A 24,353-nucleotide genomic window follows, 5' to 3' on the forward strand; every position below is an offset into this window, starting at 1 on the left:
TTGAGAAAAGCCAGCATAAAGCATTTTTATTGTGATAATAAAACTCTATATGTTTACGTGGTGATGGTGGCTGAGGACGTTGCAGCGGCAATTCTCTTACGAAAACTCACTACGCAGGGAAAGGGGGGCAAGGTCGGCAGGACACCAGGAGAAAGGGGGAGAGGGGTTCGGTGCATTGTACAAGAGGCTGTTACAGCAAGCTGCGATGACCAGCATCAGATCTCTGTGAAGAAACTCTCTAGTAATATCCGCACTGATAGCTGGGGAGGCGGCGTGGATCCACCCCCTCCTTCCTGTGATAAAACAGCACCTTCAAAAGTTCTGGAATTTAGCTAGTTGTGGAATTCTGACTGAGAAAAGTTAAAAATTTCCCGAAAATCCAGTAGAAAATGCCATACACCACAATATTGGCAGGGGGTTAAAAGAGGTTGATGATTTTTTTCTGTGGGGAGGAGCAAGAACAGACCCCAGAGTAACCAGGTTAGTAGTATTAAGTCACTGTGAAAACTGCCCCTTCCCCAAGGATGGTAGTGAGGAGGGCATTTGGGGAAAGGGGTCCCTAGTGGCCCCAGATTTTAGGCAGAGAACTATATATCAACTCCTATGACTACGTGGCTTTCCGGATAATTCAGCCCTCCAGAGCTCCTTAAACTGCTTTGTATGGCTTTGCAGCAGCAAACTGGTTTTTAATACAACAGTTATTTCCAAAAAAGAGGTTTTTGCCTTCTTCAAGCAATTATTCCTATATAATGAGAACCAATCAGTATACTTACTAGTAATGCTCAATCATACACAACTCAATTCTACACCAAAATACCCAACAAAAAATAATAATAATAAGATTAAAGACCTCGACCAGGAAAAAAAGTGAGAAAAAGCTGAGGTTTACAGCAATACAGCTTCTTAAAAAGTAAAAAAAATACCCCCAAAAATCAGAGGAAAACAAGGGAGGAGAATCAGAAGCAGAGCTGAGTGATCCAAAAACATTCAAATTAGGGTGGATGGTTACACCAAGTGTGTAGTGGACAGCCGGGAAAGCTCCATACAAATTCATGTGCATTCGTCTTGAAGCAAGGATTTCTGGATTTCTCCATGTGCCAAACCTATTGGGACAAAATGAGAAAACTCAGCAAGGTCCAGAGAGCAAAATACATTGGCAGGGCTGGAGGATGGCTGTGCCAAGATGTGGAGAAGATCTAACTCTGCTTAATCAAAGTATAATGCCCATTATTTGCCAAGACCACACTGTTGAGATGCCAACCTTGGCTCTGGCAGAACCTCTCTCCTGATACCACTTCATATAGCAAGATACGCAAAAGATACAGAACTGGGATGCGCTTTCAAAATATACCTCTCTACACTTGAACTCAGTCACTTCACCACTGAAAGTTGTCCCTTTCTCCTCGCCTTCCCACCCCGATGGCTTCAGCAAAGGCAGGCCCTGGTCAACAGAAAGACATATATCCCCTTCAACACTACCATCACCTACCCCAGAGCAGGGAAATGGGAGGGCAGGTGCCTCTTGTCATTCCAATTTTATAAGCTCCACGTCAAAAATTAGAGTGGCGTTGGGTGGGATGATTCCTGGGTGGCCTGTAGGGCCGTAGGCATAGTCGGGCGAGATGATCATTTTGGCTCGCTGGCCGACGCTCATCTGGAAATGAAAGAGCAGCCCATTAGAAGAGAGACGAGTCCTTGATTGAGGTTATACCCCTGAAGGGTGCTGAAACCAGCATGGAAGAGGAAAGGCAGCTGGGAAAATGGAGACATGCATGACAGCCGGTTGTTGCAAGGCTACCTCCCCGAGGCGGCTGGCATTGAGGCCAAAACCTGGGATACTTACCATGTTCCCCTTCAGCTCTGTTCTTGTCATATGGTGTGGACAATTGCTAGGGTTCAGATGCAGCACATGCTGATGCATCCCTGAAAACCTTTTCATCCCCAAATGCACCCCAACAGCTTCAAAGGAAGGGGCTTAACTTTGCCATTGTTTCTGGCTTCCACTGACTCGTTTCAGGCACAAGTGAGACCTTTTCTCCATTCTCCACAACAGGAAATAACACAGAAGTCAGTTTCCTGGTCAGTTCCAGATGAAAATAAAGTCTCTCCTGGACCTGCAATGGCCATGGAGTAGGACTACGATAAAAAAAATGGCCACAAACAGCATTGTAGTACCAAATATTTTGGAGAAAGCAATGACAATAATCCTGGGGACCTCATAGGTTCTGCAAGCTGCTCTTTCCTTAATTGTCTACCTATCCCATTCTAACAATGAAGACAAGACAGTGCTTAGCGCTAAAGGCATTATTGTTTTGCTTGGTCCTCTGCCATGTCTGTGAACACTTCCTGAACCTGCCACTGCCAGGGATGGATGGAAACCCAGAGATAACTTTCCATTGCCTTTCTGGCCCGAATCCCCCCATCTCTTTCACCATGAAATTGTTAAAGGGATATGTCATTCCACATATAGCCACAGCAGTCCACAAAGCATAATAAACAAAAATAAACCAGCACTCACTGTGAGTTGCTTTCAAAACCACAAGCATCTAGGTGACTCACAATGCCTGAATTTCTTCAGATAAAGTTTGAATTTCAGGATAGAGTCCACTGAGTCACCATGACATAAACACTAGCCAAAAACAGCCCTATCCACACACAGCCTGATGCACATCTCAGAAAGTGAACGTGTTTTATCACCTGACACATGACTGCTGAAAACAAGCTACCTCCATTGTTTAAAACAGGCTTCCACTCACCTGGGCGACCCCTTCTTCCCAGCCGCGGATGACCTCCTGCTTGCCCATCACAAACTTGAATGGCTTATTCCTGTCCCGGGAGGAGTCAAACTTTTTCCCATCTTCCAGCATCCCTGAAGAAAAAAGGAAGAAGCTGAGGTTACCTTGAAGCCAAATTTTACAGGTCATTCTTCTAAGGATGGCTCCGCTGCAAAGCAAAATAATCTGCACATTAAAAAACTTCAAGACTCTTTAAGAGCTTGGGGGGAGGTACATTCCAGTCACAAATCCTCAGGGTCTCTTAGCTTTCACAACTGTCAAAAATACTTTCAAACACTGCCCCAGCCACCCAATTCTTCCAATGGCAACAACACTTCAAGTCCTCCAAAAAGAGCTGCTAAGCTTTCATCAAGAACAATGGTTCTCAGACTCTATTGCTATAGATTCAGGCATGGGCAAACTCTGGCCCTCTAGGTGTTTTGGACTTCAACTCCCACAATTCCTAACAGATGGTAGGCTGCTAGGAATTGTGGGAGTTGAAGTCCAAAACACCTGGAGAGCCTAAATTTGTCAATGCCTGCTACAGATGCTTGAAACTTCAACTCTCAGAATTCCTGATTCTGGATCAAAGTGACCACGACTTGTGGGAACACAGAAAAGGGCAACCAAATGATCAAAAGTTTGGAAAACATCAATCACTCTGAGGATTGGCATTGGGAGTTGGGAATGTTTATCTTGGAGAAAAGCATGAGAAAAGGGGACATGAGAGCTAGGTTTATTTGAAAGGCGGTCATATTAAGGAAGGGCCAGGCTTGTTTTCTGGTGCTCCGAAGACCAGGACACAGTGGAGCCATGGATTCAAGCTGCAGGAAAAGTGATTCCACCTGAGCATTAGAATTTCCTGATGGCAAAAGCTGTCTGGTAAAGGAATATGCTGTCTGCGTGTCCATTAAATTCTCCTTCTGTGGATGTTCACACGCAAATGTGGTGGGCCGACTGTGAATATCAATTTTATAATGAATTTCAGAAAAATTGTCAGCCAATATAGCAAGCCACCACATTTGCTTCTGAAACCACACAGTAATGCTTCTTAGACAAAAAGGAAGTTGTTGAGTTCACTAAACCAGAACAGACTGCCACAACCCCAGAGGGGGAAGAGAGAGCAAAGAGCACCCTGAAGGTCTGCTGTCAAGTGAATTACAAGCAATTTTAAAGGGGGGGGGGGGGGAGAAACGGATCTCAAAGCTCTCTGCTACATGAACATAAAATAAGCCAAGACTTCAGGGATAATGGATAATTCAGAATTTCCAGAGGGTGGCTGTGCAGCAAAACCAACATCAGCAAACACTCTGCATTCCAGCCCATGAATTCTTATGCATAATAAGCTTTCGTGGTTCTTTGCTGCTCTGGGTAATTAAATAACACACTATTTGAGAAATAAGTCCTCTATGAAGATCAGCAAAAATAGGCCATGGCCTACATAGGAGTCTGTTCCCACTGGGGTGCCTGGGAGATCTGGTACATAGACACAATTTCAATGATGATATTACTTGACTTTATAACATTTACCCGAATGCCATCTCTGTGTTGAGTCAATCTCAATTCAATTTAATTCAATTCAAACTGAGGCTCTCCTCTCCCCTATTAAGAGAAACTACAGCTGGCTTTCTGTATCCACAGATTCTGCATCCATTGACTCAATCTTCCCCCTCCAAAAAACAATTCCAAAAAGCACACGGCATCGTGGGAGCCTTAATACCCTAAAAGCACCAGATTCTATCTGCTCTTGGAAGCTAAGCAGGGTCAGCCCAGGTTAGTACTTGGTTGGGAGACTGCCAATGAAGACCAGGTGCTGTGTGCTAAATTTCAGAAGAACGAACTGGAAAAATCGCTATGAATTTCAATATATCTTCATAAGTCAATAGGAGACTTGAGCATTAATGCATATGTCTTCTCACAATGTCTAAAGTACAAAGTCTCAGCCTAGTCATCTTGACTAAGCTGATTTCAGCTTTCATTTTCTACAACATGCAGTCATTTCTCTTTTTTGGTAACTCATGGTATCTACTGAATACCCAAGGAAGAGGTACAAGATATCATGGCAACTTTTGCTCTGATCAGGAAACACAAAGAGAAGGGGGAAGCCTAACCTAAGATACAAACCTAAATACAGGAGGATGACTACTGCACACCCCCTAAGACCGGTGCAGAATCATTTCATCACAGCAGCACAAGTGCCTGAGCTGAAACCAAATTGCAAAGGCTGTGGCTCTGCAGTAATTCCACGAATGGGAGAGACGGAGAAAGGACAGGAATGACACTTATGCAAAGCCCACAAAGAAGCTGCCAACTAAGGCCTTCGGGGTTGGTGTGCTGCTTTTAAGAAAAGCAGCTGTGCAACAAATCAAGCCTGGAATTTTGAAAGTGCTTAAAAGACCCAATCTGTTTCAAATATAAATATACAGGCATAGGACTCCTAGTTAAGAAGGGAATGAGACAACAGGAAGTGAGAAAAATCTACCACTTGGAAGGGAAATTCACTCCTGAAAGAGGGGAAAGGTGTCTCCACTGAAACTTTTATCTCCAATCCTTGTTTCCACAACAAGCCAAAATTTCTAAAATCCAATTATAGAAAGAATAATAATAATAATAATAATAATAATAATAATAACTTTATTTTTATACCCCGCCCCATCTCCCCGAAGGGACTCAGGGCAGCTTACATGGGGCCTGGCCCGATAAAACAAACAAATAACAGTAACAAAGCCATAAAACAATTATCCCAGTAAAAAACATCAACATCAATAAAAACAATCATTAAAATCAACAAGCAGGATACAGTGTTTAAAACAGGAGACTAATTCGTAGATCCCAGGCAAAGTGCAGAGTGTTACGAAATGGGAAAAGGAAATTTCACAGTTGAATGGACAATAAAGTGCGGTATAAAATGGCAAGACAACAACAATGGGATTATTATGGAATGGACAGAAAGATCAATCCAGCAACAATTAAACATCGAAGGCCTTTTGGAAGAGCCAGGTTTTTTAAGTGAGGTGAAATCTTCTGAACAGGGGCCTGTTTATTTATTTGGCTGGAGTTTCACTTTAAAATGTACTTGTTCTGGCTTAAGAACAAACCTACAGAACTTTATTCCTACTGAACAACCTTCCTCTTCCTTCCATAAATCATTACAGTCATTTTACTGGAGTTCCCATGGCACAAGTTCACATGGGTGCCGCGTTGCCACAGCGTGAAGGTAAGAAATCTGCAGAAAAAGTAGTCACCTGACAACTACACTTCCAGAATGAAATAAAGATCAGGAACATGAAATCTGAAACGTTTAATAACTGCACTCTTAGAAAAATACAAGGGAATAAAGGATTTCTGCTTGTTCTGAAACCTACACATGTAATGTCTTCAGATGCATAAATGCATACAGATGAGCAAGCCCGGCATGGGCTTGTCATTGCAACATGACAGCTGTCAGATACAACAAACGTCTGTTAACATTCAGAAACATACGCAAAAGCAACGGAGGCAGGTTAGAGAATAATCTGGAAGATAGCAAGAGCTGGCAAATACATTCCCAGAAAAATCTACTCCAAGATGGTCAACAAGGCATCTGCGGACACTGCATTCGCCTAAAAACATAACAAGCCACCCCCCTATATAAACATCAAGTATTTAAACCAGATAGAAATCCACCACACTATTCTCTCCCCTTGACTGTGGAAAGGGCTATTGGAGGACCACAGCATGCTATTCCTAGCCCACCAGGAAAGGCTTTCCTGGAATGCTAGAAGAACATTCAGGTACTTGGCCCAAATGGCAGGTACTGGCAACAGGCCACCTGAGACCATTAAAGCAGATTACTTGTGATTAACTGGGATATGTTGCTAAGCACAGAGCAAGCCAAGAATTTAAGACATCATGGGGCAATTCCAAGGATGAACTGTAGTTCGGAGAGGAGTGCAAATGTTGAAGATAAGTACATATTGAGATGACCAGATGATGAAACCCTACTACACTAGGATTCTGCCATCTTTCCCAGGACGTGTCTGTGCCCCAGGCATATTTTCTAAATGCTGTAAAAGAGGAAAGTAGTTTAAGAATCCAGGAAACGTCACATAGACTAAGCGGGGTCCAGCATAAAATCCTATTCAGCAGCTACCTTCAATACTCTTTATAAGAAAGAAAGAAAAAGAAGTACTGCTAATTGGTCCCCTCTGAAACAACATTTTACTGTGCTTTTTGGGACAGATCTGTGACTTGACTTTAGCTGCGAAGAATTGCAGTGGGCTTTGTAACTGAAGGGTTATTTATGCATTTCCTTTTCCTTTTTTTCTCAACAGAGGAAACAAGGCAGTGAAGTTTTACCTCATGTTACTCAGTTACAATATTTAGATTCTTGAATAACTTGCAGTTTACATTTTGAAAATAAATATTATGGTACAAATTCCATGAGAGCTTCCATTACATTTTCAAAAGTCCAAGTTTATCTACTGACACAAAAATGGTTTAGGACCTCCTACATCTGGAGTACGATTAGGGTGTTCTATAAAATATTACCTTTAAAATGTAGGGTTTGCAAGAAAAAAGTGGTGTCCTACAGGTGCTCTACAATAAAAAAAAAACAAAATAGAAAATATGGAGATGTTTGAAATAGATTTCTAGATAGCCGAGGACAATCCAGGTGGTAAATACAGTATCTGTGGTCTTGCAAATATATTTATATGTATGTGGGTGAAATGAGATAACATTGTTGTGTCAATTAATCAGCCAACATAACGGACCAGCAAATTCTCTCCAGTTACCACAGAAACAAAGCAATGCACAGGCTAAACCAATGCACATCGAAACATACGCCACTTAAATCTATACAAAGCAGCACCGATTTTTTAAAAGCTTCAAATGCAACTGTTCTCAGATAAAGAACACGTAGGATTGCAGCTACCCACAAATGTCAAAACTCCACGTAAAACTGTGTTTGCTGCACATGGCCACTCTGCTTAAAACATTACTCAAATAACCAGAAAGCCACTGCATTCTTTGCAGGAAGTGAGGAAACTGCAGCCGCCATCAGCACTTGTAACCTGGGCAACAGTCTTGCATATCCAAGTCTGAACTGAATGAAGAATGGCTCCATTTCAAGAAGGGCAGAAATCTTACACTTGGCAGCCTGCCCGCCTGAGCCTTTCAGAAGGCAATGCGCAAGTTGGCAAGCACCAAGCCCAGAGCTCCCACCCTCCTGAATTACACTGCAGAGAGGAAGGAGTGTTCTCCACACACACAAAAGACCATTTTCCTGCTGCTTGAAACCCTGGTGCCCATAAGAACAGCTTTTCGGCTATCAAGACCTACCACCATACACAGCAAACTGTGTCCCAAACAGGCCAAGTCCTCCAAAAAGTAGCAGTGGGAAAAGCAAAGGGCATTCCTGCACTCAGGCTGTTTGCTTTGGGAAGGCATGAACAGAATACACAACATTTCCTAGAGTGCCATCTGACTCAACAAGGAGGGAGATGCCATTCTTTGGCAGCTGGAGCAGCTTGGCAGTTGTGAAAGGGAGATAACATTTACTGGTTGTAGAGAGAGGGTCAGAGCAAGCCAGAATACAAGAGGCACAGATGCAAAAAAGTGGAAGCCCCACTACAGGGTCAAAATGAAGACTACTTTCAAACTGAAGCAGCTGCAGAGCACTTGCAGTCCTGCAGATGTTGCTGAACAGCACACCCCCCCCCCCCCCCACCACCACCACCACCACCACGCCTCACCCACTATTAGTTGTTTCCAACCTTTGGTCCTCCAGATTCTTGGGACTCCAGAAGGCTCAGCCAGCTTGGCCAACTGCCATGATTTCTTTGAGTTGAAGTCCAAAAGACCTAGAAGGATCAAAGGTTAAGAACCACTGCTCTAGATCATGCTGACTGGGAACTGGAGTCCAAGAACAGCGATGTAGAGATCCTCAACCACAGGTCCTTCTGGCGTTTTGCACTTCAATTTCCAGACATCTTAGTCAGGTTGGCCAAAGGTCAAACAGTCTGAGGGTTAAAATAAAAAGCAAATGGAGGAGCAAAGGTTGAGAACCTCTGATCTAGGTGTGACCTATGGGATGTAGATAATCAAAGGGCATCCCACATGGCTTAGATAGCCTTTGCTTTGGATTAGATAGCCTTTGCAGGACATTTCAACTCTGTGGTTCTATGTTTCACACATCCTGGTCTCATTCATGAAAATCAATCCCTGGAAGAGAGAGTGGGTCATAATGAGAACAGAGGTCTCTTCACCAATTTCTCGCTCTGATCAGCCAAGAGGAGGAAGTTGTACTGCAGAGTCAAAAGCAGTACTCAAAGTGGTTGTGTTTTTCCTAGTTTGCCCGTCCTCACTCTGTCATAATGTGCTCCCCGTTGCTTTCAGCACCCCAGTCTTCAGCACTGCTGAAGATCTACAGCACAGTTAAAACACAGATAAAAAACAATACCATTAAAATACCGAAATGAAACCATCAATACTGATAAAATGTAAAATGAAATTTCATAATTGACTGGGATTCCACTAAACATGAGAAAAAAACTCCTTTGGATAAGAGCCCTTCAACAGCGGAAAACACTACTGCTTTTGGAGTCTGGCGGAGTCTCCTCGTCTGGATGTTTTTGGCCATCTGTTGAGAATGCTTTGAGTTTCCTGCATGGCAGAATGAGATTTGACTGCATGGCCCTTGTGGTCTCTTCCAATTCTATGAACAACCCACCAAGATGTAATTTCAAGAGCTACCAATTCTCCCTTGAGATACCGTTCTTTGATACTAGAGTTAATATATAGATATCATGACTCATAGGCGCAGATATCTAACCATCTGTGAAAGTATCTTATTTCTTTTCAATGGCATTCAAAATGATGGCCAATTCCATAGTTTAACCATATATTCTGAAGTCACCCTTCCTTTTATTACTACTAGATTCCCTACCATTCAACTTCAGGGTTCTTTTCAGAGCGCTACACAATTTTTTCCCTCTTAACTCCCTTCAATAATTTGATGTTACTATACTCCCCTTCTTGAAAGTAACAGTTCAGGCAGTTCTCTGCTTTACAGCTTCTACAGTTAAAAAATGGACTGTAGAACAGCACCAACTATATTGCCTTTCCAATGATCCAACCACTTACCTGGATGGTTTCCTACTTTGAGAGGTTTTTTGTGGGGGTTCTTAATGTTTATTTGAAAATCCTATTCCTCACCGAACAGGCACTCAAGGCAGCTGCCAAGGTCTTTCAAAGCATCCAAAGAAAAAAAGCAATGTGATTGTACGGAATTCAAGCAAATCATGTTCGCACACTACTGAATGGAAATGGATTTCAGAAGCATTTCAGAAAAACATGCCAGAGTTATTAAAAGTTCCTTCCACACCAGGCACCTGAGGAACATCTCCTCCTGTGCAAAAAAATGGACAGAGATATCCCAGCCTCTTCTGGATGAGAAGTTCACAGCTTGGAAGCAGACACCAAAAAAGATCTTATGTTTTTTCATCAAATGAGTTTTTAAGTATGAAAAGACACAAAGAAGGACTTCCTCTAAACATGTTAACAACAAAGGCAGGCTCCTATAAGAAAACACAGCTCTTCTGATAATCTAAAAGCAAGCTATACATGATTCCAGAAGGCAAAAATAGCACTTTGAACTGTGCTCATAAATGAACTAGCAGCCATTGGAGCTGCCATGACACAAGATTGTGTGCCTCTAAATCGTCTGGCTTCAGCATGTTCTATCAGCTAAAATTTCCAGCACTTTTCAAAGGCAGTCCATGTAGAACAACTTAGTGTCATCCAAATGGGGTATAACTATGGCAAAGTCACCATGGTACGATACAGACATCTTCAGTACAGGCACGATTGACTCACCAGCTTTAACTCAGCAACCATATCTTATTAGTCAAACTGCCACCCCCAGAAATCTCTTACTTCAATTTTTATTTCCTGTTTGCACTTATCTGTGCACATTCACATTCCTTTGTTCTGTTCACATAGGCATGTTCTGAAAAGAAACTTTTTTACCTTCCTTAATATGTCTAGTAACCATACTGCTAATGCTTAATGGCGCCTAGAAATGTAAAAATCCTTAAGCTAAAAGAAGTCAGAAAAATTGGAATGCCCATTGTTTTGCCCTTTTCCTCAAGAATTTCATATCTCTAGCTTTTCCTGACCAGCAGAATACATTCTGCTGACGACTACTGCAGTTTTCAGTAACCCACAGGGGCTCTGGTGAGATCTGATCCTCTTTGATTTTCCTTTTCAACTTCCTTTTTAACCACTCCCTTGATTTTGCAGGCTTCCCGCTGAGAAGTCACACGTGACTGTATAAGACTTCCTTAGTAATTCCTCACTAACCTGTGAATTCAACTTCATCCTAGTGCAGTCTGATCAGATTTCATATTAGTTTGGTAAAAGATCCCCCTTTCCTTTTTTGGTCTCATAGAATCCCTGGCTAGGGGATCATGGGAGATGTAGTCCAAATAACAATATTAAGCTCTAATATCAATACATGACGGAGTATACCCAGTTATTCATTCCATGGGAGGGACTAAGTCAAATTACTAGAGAAATAAAGATTAGGATACAGGAATGGGCCTTCTTAGCTATGACAATCTGTAGCACTGGACTAATTTCACAATCAACTGAAAACTTACTGTGCATTCAACTTCTCAGGCTTGACTCTCAGTCTGTGAAGGGGAGATAGTATATGTTCAAGGCTGCTCCCCTTGGTCACTTGGAGCAAAGAGAATGGTCAGTTTCAGGGTGAGAAAAAGTGGATGTAGCTCCCACACTCCCACGCCCTGGCAGTTCCTCACCCCACATTTATTAGATCGTACATTCATTTTTAGACTATGCATTATTTCAGTGTTTTAAAATGTACTATGTATCTATAGATCAATGTATTCTCCCCCCAAGATTTCCAGATATAGAGGTATAAGTATTTCAATCAATGAGAAAAAAAATACACAGAAGTGATGAAGAAGGTACCAAGGATCAAAATATTACAGTAAGAGGAAAAGGAGCTTAATTTGATGGAATTTGGAACAAAAACAGTCGTGCTTCCAAGCTAAAACAAAATCTTCCATTGTTGGCTTAATGAAAAGTCTTTCATATATGGTTGAAGATCCCTCCTCCAAACAAAAATCTCAACCGCATGGACTGCTTATAAGCATTTCAATACAAGTGCACCACAATAAGAAGCAATGGAGGAAGAAAATCATGTTTCAGGTCATGCTGCATAAGGTATTAGCAAACATGTCCCTGACAAAGAATACCACTTCTATTTGACCTGAGATACACACTCTTTCCCGACTTTGTTACCATGTTGATCAAAATTAAGCAGGGAATATTTATTCATTTATCCCCAATGGCATCTTGTGCAGACAATTAGTGCGCAGCAGATATCACCACATTCATGTTCTCCCAAATGAGATCATGAACCAGATACACATGAACAGCCCTAGGAAGAGCAAGTGAAAGTGAGATCGTATCAAAGTATGAAAGAAAAATGGTTACACAATTTATACCTTAAGCCCTATTACTAATTTCTATCTGACAACTGACAACTGCGGAATAGTTGGTATAATTGTAACCTTATCAAAATCCTGCCTCCAGTTTTATTATGAAAGGAGAATGGGGAGAGGTTTGCTTACCCCAGTAGGATAGTTAGGCACGATGCCTCTAGAAAAGCAATTACAACAAAATTGGGCTTTTGCTCAATCCCATAAAGATGCATGTCATCAAGCCTGGGAGAGGAGCATAACCTACTGCAGCCAGGAACAACCCAAACAACAGCTGCTAACCTTACAAATTTGCTAATGAATGTATCTGAAAATGCTATGCGATTTCAGCAGCACACAAAATGTTCCAGGAGATAAACAGATACAGTCAGCCCTCCACATTCGCTGGGGTTAGGTGCATAGGACCCTTGTGAAAGTGAAACAAATCAAATAAAAATTCTATTTTTTTAACCTCAGAGAACACTTTCCTATGAATTTCTAGGTCTTCCAGCACAACTCTATAATCTATAGACCTAGAGAGAACATTTACATCAAATCCTCAAATGTGACGGAGCCACTCTACTGCTAGGTCTGCCTCTAATTCATGTCCTTGTCCCTTTTTACTGTGGCATCATACTGTACATGCATGTACACTTCACCAAAACTCAAAAATACTTCCATGCGATGGAAATGCTGTAACACTATACCAACACAGAAACCATGTAATGAAAGCACAGTGAGATGGAGAAACCTTGAACCCCTAAGCATTTTAGCTCCAGAATGCCCAGCATGGATGTAGAAGAATAAGCACAGCCCTCAAAGCAGAAGTGATTATGTCTTCTAGCAACAGCACCACTTTGTTTCAAAGTATGCAGAAGTACTATTTTAGTACACACAGTACATCCCCATATCCACAGGGGATATGTTCGCAGATTTTGCATGGATATGCAAAACCACCGATAATAGCCAATGTATTGCAGTGATGGACCTCTGCTCCAAGAATAGCTTAGCTGCACGGCTGAATCTAGATACCAAGTGGGGGCATATTTTATCAGACGCAGATAAATGAAACTGCAGAGACAGGAGTTGTACTGCATTACGTTTAAGACACAGTTTTGGTTTTGTCCCAGAATAGTATGCAAAGAGCACTTTGCATGCCAACCCAATGGAGGAGCAAGGCTGACATTCGGCCTGATCTCATGGCCTAGACACATGCACCAAACTACAACTGCACCTTAGCTAGCAGCCCATGCATTAAATTACCACTGTTGTGGATGGTAGGAGTGGGAAATGTGTGGCACTCTAATTGTGGCTGAACTACACCATCCATCACCCAATGCCAGCACAGCTACACGTGAACTGACATTCAGCATCTGGGGTATATAATTATGTCCATTATAGCACTACCGCATTATAAGGCTGAACCCAATCTCAAATCTGACACACAACTGGCATAATACACTCAGGGAAAGATGATGGAATTTTAAATGAGAAGACTTGTGCATTCCATTTCTTTCTAGAACGTTTCAGTTGGTGCAGATCATCTTCCAACATATGTCTTCTAATAATCCAAAGTGAATGTAAGAAAGGGAACCTGAAAAGCTTCTTCAAGAAACAGTCTCTCTTTTTTCATGATGTTGTTTTCAAAAACTGTTTTGTCCTCATCTGGCATTTTGTATATCCATTAACAAACAATCCTTATCCTGTTTACATGCCATGCCCCTTGCTAATTTAGAGACAAGACAGCCTTTTGAGGAAACAGACCTTGCCAAGACCACAGGCGACTGCAGAAAATACCTGTGGAGAAGCAACAAAAATAAGGAGACCAAAATTATCAAAGGTCTGAGGAGTGGCTCAGGGAGCTAGGTATGTTTAGTTTGGAGAAGACAAGCCCTAAGAGGGGCCATAGTAGCCATGTTTAAATATTTGAAAGGATATCATACTGAAGATAGAGCCAACTTGTTTGCTGTTACGCTAGAGACTGGAAACAGAGGAATGGATTCAACAGTACCCCTTAATTCAGCTCAGATGGAATACTGTGTACAGGACTAAGCACCACAATACAAGAAGGATACTGACATGGTGGAACATGTTCAGAGAATAGTAACAAAAATGGTCAAAATGACTGGAAATTATAAATCCCTATGAGAAAAAGCTATGGGTATGGGTAAGTTTAACCTGGAAAAGAGACTGTTAAGAGGAGGCATGATAAACAGGAGTAAATATTTGAAAGGATGTCAAATTGAGGAAGGAAGGAAGTTTGCTTTCTACTACTGCAGAGACTAGGACATGGAGCAATGGATTCAATTTGAAGGAAAAGAAATTCCACCTAAACATTAGGAAATCCCTGACGGTAAGGATACACTACCTGGGAATGTAATGGAATCTCTTTTTGAGATTTTTAAACAGACTGGATGGCCACCTGAAAGGAGGGCCTGAACTGTGCCTTCCTACATGGCATAAGGAGGCAGGAATAGATGGATTTGGGGTTTTTTTCCAATGCAAGAAGGTGAAGTTTAGCACAACACTGTTTGTTGAAGGCAAGGGGATGCTGCTTGAACTTAATGCAATGGCAGATATCAGAAAGATGTTACACATATCCGCTGACCCTTGTATCTCCAGCATGCCAGGGGAAGGATGCCCCATTGACTCAGAGGGCTGACATGGATGCCGCTCCAACCCACAGCCTCCTGATCGGCTGTCAGCCACCCCTTTGTTCTTCCAGCCTGGGAGAGACCACCTCATTTCCTTTCCCCACCCAATGACAGCGGGGAGGCAAAGCAAAGCAGATGGACGGGCTGGGAGGTGGGGGAGGCAAGGGAGGAGCTTATGCACCGGCCCTTTGGCTTCCTTCCCTTTTGCATCCGTAAGAATAGAACCATCAAGGAAAGGATGCTCAGTATCTTTGGAAGAGGGCCAGATATAAGCACCATCTTGCTCTCATCCATCCAGCACAGGGAAAGGGGAAAGATTCTTTCCACTGAAATTCTGTAACTTAAGACTTCAGAATTAAAAACACTCCATCTCTAAACCAGAAATTCTCCTTTGCTAAAGCTTAAAAATGGAAATACCCAGGAAACATTCAGATATATAAGTTGTCCCTGTTTTTTTCTGAAGTCCTAACAAAAATGGACTGGGGAATACAGTATGACCCACATATCTGCAGTGTGGATACACATCTAGACTTTGTGTAGATACCCAAACCCTTTGATTTCCAATTTTAGTGTTTCATGTATTTCAATAGTTAAAACTAATAAACAATTAAAAACTATGTATTTAACAGTTCTATGTTTGATTCTACTTTAGTGCTTATATGATTAAGGTTTTAATTTGGACATTGTACTGTCTTTAGTATTTTTTGCCACTTTGAGTCTTTGAGAGAAAGCAGGTCCAACACATCTTTTGTAGGCTTGAAATTATGATCCACACCACTTTGAAAACTGACTCTTCAAGCTTGTGTAAAGAAAAAAAAACTCAAAAGGCGAACTTCAATTGATTTCTCTCCCTAGTACCTGAAGTGTGAACTTACTTCTTCTGGCTAGGGCCATGTGAGGGAGAAAAGGAAGCTATCCCGCACCTCTCCTTTCTTACAGATACTCCCAAGCACCACTCAGCTGGTGGCCTTGATCATATTTCTGAGCTATCTTCACTGTCACAGCACGAACTCTTGTAAAAAGAAGTGTATAAAAACAAAGACAAGCAAGGAAGAAAGAATCTGCAGCTGTGTTTTTACTATCCATGGAATAGCCTACATACCCCCTAAAGATTTTAGCCCTATAAGGGAAAAAGCAGGTGCCTTCATTTTCTGGAAAAGCCCTGTCTGTGTTACACAGGCTTCAGCTGTGCAGCTGCACAACTGACACTGTGAGCTCTGTGGGCAGATACACAAAGACATCTCACACAACAAAGCTAGGAGCATAAAACAACCAACATCATCTTCAGCATCAGATCCATTATCATATTTGCATCTATCACCCTTTTCACAGTATCAACGCAAGCCAATAGATTCAATTATCCTCCATTCAAATGGAATAAGAAGTGAAATACACTATTAGCAAACCAGAATCCAATTCCAACCTATTAGAAGTCAAGCTTGTCTCTCTCCTGTAAGTGATTCAGGAATTACTCAGACCTTACATTTCAGATTGCTTTTGATTGGCTACAAAAAAGAGATTAGAATGAATTTTAGTATTCAGTTTGCATATTTAATTATTTGTAATGGTTAGCAGCCTTAGGGGACTGAGGCAGGCAGACCTCTGCATGTGTGCCTTCAGTTCTGCAAAACTCGCTTCCAGAGTCAGCTGTCACCTCCTTCTCTTCCTAGTGATGAAATACAGCCTAGAAAGAGGAACACCTTAATGGACACAACGGCTGTCAATTTCAGACTGTGGCCTATCAGGCTGCAAAGCAGGAAAGCAAGAATACCTACCAAAGAAGGTAACAAGAAGAGTGCACATTCCAGCAGATTCAGAACACCAACAAGGAAAAATGTTAGAACAGAAAAAGGACGAAAGTGCACACAGAAAGGACAAGACTGCAGAATATTTTACTCCTGCAATTATTTAGGTGATGTAACAGAAGCCCAAGAAGTAGCATATAATTTTTGAGATATTTCTCATTCCAAAGCCAGCCTTCCAAATGCATTTATGGAACTCTAAAGAGGTGATTGTTTATTACTCTAAGAAGTACTTACATTTTGGCATTTATTAAGCCTGTGTCAAAAGATGTGGGTGTTTTTAACCCCATGCTAACAACTACAGTGAATTGTAGACCAAGCATTTGCTAAAAAGGCTTAGAATGTGCCAAAATATCAGTACTTCGAGTATACTACTTAATTATCCACCTCTTTAAATACAACATTTTGCAATAATCATTCCCTGGCCTTCTACAGCATATATGATTCCTTTTATACAGCATTACAGAATCAAGACAGAAGCATAATACTGCAACCAGAAACAGGATACAGAAAAATGCAGACCCCAGACATATAAATTAATTCATGGCATGTTTGTTGTTTTTGTGTGACTTCAGAGCAAGTTTGCCACTAGCTTCTTCTGAGGCTGAAAAGATATGACCTACCCCCAGTAGGTTTCCATGGCCAAGTAGAGATTGAAACCCTGTTTGTGTGTGTGTGTGTGTCAGGAGCGACTTGAGAAACTGCAAGTCAATTCTGGAATGAGAGAATTGGCCGCCTGCAAGGACGTTACCCAGGGGATGCCCAGATGTTTTTTATGTTTTACCATGCTTGTGGGAGGCTTCTCTCATGTCCCCAGCTGGAGTTGATGGAGGGAGCTCATCCGCGCTCTCCTCGGGTGGGATTCGAACCTGGCAGCTTGCAGATCAGCAGCCCAACCTTCAAGTCACAAGGCTTTAACCCACTACTCCACCGGGGGCTCCAGTCATAGACCAATGCCCAAAAGTCACAACTTCTACTTGAGAATTCAGTAAACTAAGCTACTATACAGACACAATGAGGTTAGTTATCTTGATAACATGAAGCAGCTTGATATAAATATAAATATTAAACTACATCAGAAAGATGACACAAGAATTAGGAAAGACCTTTCACCCTAAAATTAACTTCTGATCACCCAAAAAAATTGCCTTCAGAGCCCCGAAGTACAAAAAGAGAAAAACAAATCTAAAACTATGTTTATACAACTTTAAGAAACAATTTGGAGCATGAGATGCACAACAACACATCCCTGGGGTTCTAGAATGGCGCATGATCACTTTGCAGCTAGAGTAAGACAAAGCACAAATATACACAAAATCAAAAAGTCTTGGCCAAAGTGGAACAGCAGTTGAGACATACCACTGCAGAGAAAAGGAGGCAAATACAGCCTCGCAAAGATGCTAACCACAGCCAAAGTTCCCTGCCAGAAACTCCCAAGATTGATGTGAAAATTAAAGTATTAAAGGCAAGAACTGCTTATCTAAGTAATATCTTCCTCTCCATAAGATGAGTTCTGCCAAAGCCTTGAGCGCAGTTGTTTGGGAGTCTACCACCAGCAAGGAGGGCTCCAACAAGGAGAAAAGGTGGCACAAAGGAAAACCCAGGCATGGGCTGCCTAGATGACAAAGCTCAGAGCAAAAGGCAAGAAACCAACACACACAATCCTACACACACGCACAAAGGTCAAAACTAAAAACCACCAGCAGTTGTCAAGATCTCAGCCGTGCGCCAAGGGGGAAACAAGCAAATGCATGTCTTTTTAAGCATTGCTCTGCCCAGGGGAAAATTCATGTAGATGGAAAAAATGTAACCTACTAGACAATCCTATACACATATCCTACTTTTAAATAGGATTTTAAAGATTTTATTTATTGCACAATCAGGGGAAAGGGCTGAAGGAGGAGAACATATCAAATTGTATGTCTTTAGGCATTGTTTTGCCCAGAAAAAGATAGAGGGCGATTCATTTAGGTGGAAAAGATTTAAACTGACTAGACAATACCTACCCTTACCATACTATCCTTTTAAATAGGATTTTTTTGAGATTTTATTCATTACATCACCTGGGGAAAGGCTTGAGGAGTAGGAAGTTCTCAAATGAATGTCTTTAGAAATTATTGTGCCCAGACGAGGGAGAATCATGGAGGTGGGAAAGATTTAACCAAGCAGCAGCACCCTTCAAAACACATACACAGTATTTTAAAATAAGATATTTTAGATACTGTATTAATTGGATCATATCGGGACAGGGTTGGGAGGAGAAGGAAGCAGCCAAACAAATGTCTTTTTGCCTTTGCTTGGTCCAAAAAAGGATCACAGAATCATGGAGCTGAAATACGACTGCAAAGGACATTCAAACCAACCCCTTGAAGTGAAGGAAAATCCAATCAAAGCCCTCCAGACAGATGGCCATTCAGTCTCTGCTTAAAAACCTCCAGAAGTGACCTCAATGGACTTCCAAGGCAGCATCCTCCGCTGTTAAACTCTTCAAAATGTTTACATGCAATCTCATTTTCTGCAAGTTTAATACATTGCCCCCATTGTATCCTAGTCTCTAGAGCGGGCATGGACAAGCTTCAGCCCTCCATGTGTTTTGGACTTCCACAATTCCTAAGCCTACTGGCTGTTAGGAATTGTGGGAATTGAAGTCCAAAACATGTGGAGGGCTGAAGCTCACCCATGCCTGCTCTATATACTCATGTATAAGTCTACGAATTTTAGTCCAAAAATTCAACCCAAAAAACCTGTGTTGATTGATCCATGGGTCAATGTGAGTACAGGTAGTCCCCAGGTTACAAACGAGACAGGGTCTGTCAAAATATTGGGACCCTTTAATAGGGTAAAAGCTGCATAAAGGCACAACTCCTCTCCTTCGGTGTTTACCTGGATTGGAACAAACTCTTCAAAGATACTCTGAGATTCAAATATTCCACTTGGAGGAAGCCACTAAGCAGGGCCAGCCTGGTTGGGACTTGGATGGACCCCAAGTTATATTTCAGAGGAAGGAACGTGCAAAACTGCCTTTGAGGAGGATTCCTTAAGAAAACCTTCCCAAAATAAATCATGGAAGTCAACAGGAGACTTGAAGGCACAGAACTGGACAGATATGACTTCTATTTATCAAGACACTAGACTCCTATTGATGCAGCCTAGAATTGCAATGTCCTTTAGAATGGGGGATTCATGAGGAGAAGACTTAATCCACCAAACAATCCATCCTTCTTACACACTCTAAGGATTTTGAAATATTTATTACACCCTCCAGTTCAATCTGCATTATAATGGAAGTGTAGATGGACCCATAGGCATAGTCAAACATTCAAACCACTACACCATGCCCATCAGACTATAGTCATACGGCAACCATATTCTTTAGGCAAACACATAGATATTGCTCTTGGAAGAAATGGAACAAATGCTTCCAGCAAACCAGAGAAGCCTCCCTCAGCACACTCTATGGCAGGGATACAAAGGGCAGAGGAGTTTATTCTAAAGCACCTTTCACACAGCTGAATAAAATCCCACAGTATCTGCTTTGAACTCAAATATATGACAGTGTGAACTCAGATAACCCAGTTCAAAGCATATATTGTGAGATTTTCTGCCCTGATATTCTGGGTTATATGACTGTGTGGAAGGGCCCCTAAAAGAAAAAGAGGCAAGAATGAGAAGCTGAAAAGCTGGGGTCCATGAACAAATAACTCCTGCCTCTCAGAATTGGCATGAAACCAAGGCAGGAGCATTTTTTTCTCTCTCCAAGGCTGAACAGAACTCAAACATTCTTTTACTTGGCACCAGGAAAGGGAAGAGAAAGCCCAACAAACAGAGGCATAATTTTCTGGAGGAATCAGCGGTATACAGATGCGCAAAATAATGAAGTCAAAGCTAATAAAGTATCATTTCAGTCTTGAAACTGTGTCTCCATTCACACAGATCAAACTGCATTGTATGGTGAATGTAGACTCATATAATGCAGCATGACTGTACTGAGCTGCGTTATATAGGTCTACACCAGGCATGAGCAACCTTTGGCCCTCCAGGTGTTCTGGACTCCAACAGCCTACTGGCTGTTAGGAATTGAGGAAATCAGAGTCCAAAACACCTGGAGGGCCAAACTTTTCCCATGCCTGCTATAGATGCTTGAAACGTCAACTCCCAGAACTCCTGACTATTGGTCAAGGTAACCACGACTTGTGGGAACACAGAGAAGGGCAATCAAATGATTGAAGGTTTGGAAATTTTTAAAACACTTTTTCTATTTAATCATGTTTTAAATGTTTGCATTTTTGTATATGTTAAATGGTGTACTGAGGCTTTTAGGTTAAGCTCCTTTGAGTCTCCTTTGGGAGAGATAAAGCAGGGTATAAATATAGTAAAAGGAGAGAGTAAGTCATATTCCTGTGGACACATGGTATGAAATCATCAGGGGAGGCCCTCCTATCTCACCCCCATCTCAAACCCAGCTGGAGGGAATGAGAGCGCAAGCCTTTTCTGCGATTGCCCCCTGCATCTGAAACTCCCTCCTTCACTGTCCTCCTTTAGGACCCAATTAAAAACATTCCTAAGTACTCAAGCATATGGAAATGGAATTGTTTAAAGATCACAGCTTTATGAATCAAGGAATGGAATTTGATTACAGTTTTTTAACTCTGTTTTAGGACTGTGTAATCTGTTATTGTCTTCATTTGATTTGTTTTATCACTTAATCTTGTTTTATTTATTTGGAATTGTTCCGTCTACTGTTGTATTTTACAGCATTTAATGTTTGCCTTTGATGTTGTGAACCACCCTGAGTCCCCACGGGGAGATAGGGTGGGATAGAAATAAAGTTTTACATACTTATTTATTTAACTATGAAAAAAGCCATTTTCACCCACAGATCTCTACAATCCCACACATATAATGCCATTCCAGACTTGGCCTCGGTTGTCCACGCTCTTGGTATATCTCGAATACACTACTGCAATGCACTCTACGTGGGGTTGTGTTTGAAGACTGTTCAGAAGCTTCAAGTAGTCCAGCAGGTGGCAGCCAGGCTACTCACCAGAGTGGCACACAGGGAACATACAGCCCATGCACTAAAATCTTCTAGGAAGGCCCTGCTTTCAGTCCTGCCTTCTTCACAGGTGTGGCTGACGGGGGCGAAGGACAGGACCTTCTCAGTGGTGGCCCCTCAGCTATGGAGCTCCCTTCCTAGTGAAATTAGATCGGCCCCCTCCCTCCTATCCTTCAGAAAACAATTTAAAACCTGGCTACGGAACCAAGAATTTGGAAAGTACCACAGCACTTTCACCCCATGCCCTTGCTCCTTAGCTACAACCTGCACTATCCCTTTTCCTTTCTTCTTGTTTATAGTTGGCCATGTTTTTATGACAGATAACACTATAGTTTATTGGCACTGTTCTGAGTTCAAATGGTTGTTTTATATACTAGTGGTTTTATTTTGTATTTATTTCATGCACTGAAATAAATTTTTGGCACCTTGTGCCATATGTAAGCAGCCCCAAGTCCCTTTGGGGAGATGGAGACGGGGTAGAAAAATAAAGTTATTACTATTATTACTATTTTCATTATTGGGGGCCCTGGTGGCACAGTGTGTTAAAGCACTGAGCTGCTGAACTTGCCGACCAAAAGGTCCCAGGTTCAAATCCCGGGAGCAGAATGAGCGCCCGCTGTTAGCCCCAACTCCTGCCAACCTAGCAGTTCAAAAACATGTAAATGTGAGTAGATCAATAGGTACTGCTCCGGAGGGAAGGTAACGGCGCTCTATGCAGTCATGCCAGCCACATGACCTGGAGATGTCTATGGACAACGCCGGCTCTTCAGCTTAGAAATGAAGATGAGTACCAACCCCCAGAGTCGCTTACGACTGGACTTAATGTCAGGGGAAACCTTTACCTATTATCATTATTATTATATGCAACTATGAAGTGACTAGCAATGTGATTGGAACGGCTTCTGGGTTATGATTTTTGGTCTATGTGTAATGTTTTAATAGATTATTTTCGTATTTATATATGTTTTATAATTTTCATGATTTAATGCTACATGTACGTTGCATTTTGTTTGTTTTATGTTTATGTGGCATTGAATTATTGCCAATTTGGAAGGTGTTCTGAGTCCCCTTCGGGGTTGAGATACAGGAGGAGTAAATACAATAAATAAATAAATTTCCCATGATTTCCTCATTGCCTCAGGTTGAGGTCCACAGCTGAGAATAAGCCCACTTTCTCCCTTTCAAGGAAGGCAGCTTCTCTCCCTTCTATGTGGGATAAAAGGATCCCTTTCTGTACAATTTCCCCCCCAAAAGGACTCACCCGTGTAGTGCACCACGCAGGTCTGGCCTCGCTTAGGGAAAGTCCTTCCTGCCAGGAACAAATAAAAAAGGGCGTTAATGGGTGAGGCCTAGCGCCCCCTCTGAAGCCTGCCTCGATTAGAGGCGAAGCCGGGAAAGGGGTTCCTTTCTCCCACAAACTCACCGTCCCCGGGGGAAACGGTTTCCACGTGGACGCCCATCCTGGTCGGTTGTCTGTCTGGCTGGCTGCCTCCCTGGCCCGGCCCGCGGCGGTGTCACTGCCCGTATCCGCACGCAGCCAAGCGAAAACGCGTCCAGACGCGGCGGCGGTCGCACTGCCAAATGACTGGAACCTCGAGGGGGAAAGAAAAAAGGGATTGGGGGAGGAGCCGCGCCTGCGCAGAAGGGCCCGGGCGCCTGGCTGTGCCTAGAATGCAGAGCAAAAGGGGGAAGAGAGAAAGGGGAGGGGTCCGAGAGGGAGGAGAAGCCGCGCGTGCGCAGGTGTCCCCCTCGCGCGCCCGAACCCCCGCTCCTGATTCGCTGGCTGCGCCCCTCTAAGCCACGCCCATTCTGTCTCCCTCAAGACATTCAGCGAGGCATGAGAGAGGGGCCCGACGCCATCTTGGCTGATGTTTGTCAACCTGAGGAGAAAGGAAAGGGAATGGTTTTCCAGCAGGAGGGACGGCCATCTGTCAGAAAGGCTTAGATTGTGGACCTCATTGTGCTTGGAGGTGTCTTCCAACTCTGATACCTCTTTAACTGAGAGTTGTTGCTTGGTGAGGCCCTCTGCAAAAGTACAGTTCCCGGGATTCCATGGCAGTTAAAACGGTGTCAAACCGCATCAATTCTACAGTGCGGAGCTGACCAAAAACATGGAAACCACAAACAAGCTTGACATGGCCGCTAAAGCGGTCTCAAACTGCATCAGTTCTGCAGTGCGGAGCCGACCAAAAACATGGAAACCACAAACAAGCTTGACATGGCAGCTAAAGCTGTCTCAAACTGCATCCGTTCTGCAGTGCGGAGCCGACCAAAAACATGGAAACCACAAACAAGCTTGACATGGCAGCCAAAGCGGTCTCAAACTGCATCAATTCTACAGTGCGGAGCCGACCAAAAACATGGAAACCACAAACAAGCTTGACATGGCAGCCAAAGCGGTCTCAAACTGCATCAATTCTACAGTGCGGAGCCGACCAAAAACATGGAAACCACAAACAAGCTTGACATGGCAGCTAAAGCGGTCTCAAACTGTATCAATTCTACAGTGCGGAGCCAACCAAAAACATGGGAACCACAAACAAGTTTAACATGGCTTAACATGGTGTCAAACCACATCA

The 24,353-nt window shown here is 42.5% G+C and overlaps 1 protein-coding gene across 1 annotated transcript; it reads right to left on the reverse strand.

Moving 5' to 3' along the window:
* fkbp1a (FKBP prolyl isomerase 1A) lies at positions 1-23,379 on the reverse strand. Its single transcript, XM_062979130.1, has 5 exons — positions 23,198-23,379; positions 23,036-23,083; positions 2,757-2,869; positions 1,490-1,654; positions 1-1,103 (listed from the first exon to the last, which is right to left on the reverse strand). The coding sequence occupies exons 1-4, from the start codon at positions 23,232-23,234 to the stop codon at positions 1,526-1,528; spliced, it is 327 nt and encodes a 108-aa protein (XP_062835200.1). The 5' UTR covers positions 23,235-23,379; the 3' UTR covers positions 1-1,103; positions 1,490-1,525.
* Positions 23,380-24,353: the final 974 nt, after the last annotated feature.

The sequence above is a fragment of the Anolis carolinensis genome, chromosome 4 (genome assembly GCF_035594765.1).
Source record: "Anolis carolinensis isolate JA03-04 chromosome 4, rAnoCar3.1.pri, whole genome shotgun sequence".
Taxonomy (NCBI): Eukaryota; Metazoa; Chordata; class Lepidosauria; order Squamata; family Dactyloidae; genus Anolis; species Anolis carolinensis.

What these genes read in the sequence shown, in the direction of transcription:
- fkbp1a (XM_062979130.1), bottom strand. Translation starts at nt 23,234, where the DNA reads ATGGGCGTCCACGTGGAAACCGTTTCCCCCGGGGACG. An exon ending in AACCGTTTCCCCCGGGGACG is followed by an intron (nt 23,084 to 23,197) that starts GTGAGTTTGTGG and finishes TGTTCCTGGCAG; the next exon opens with GAAGGACTTTCCCTAAGCGA. An exon ending in GGGAAGAAGGGGTCGCCCAG is followed by an intron (nt 1,655 to 2,756) that starts GTGAGTGGAAGC and finishes TTTCATTTCCAG; the next exon opens with ATGAGCGTCGGCCAGCGAGC.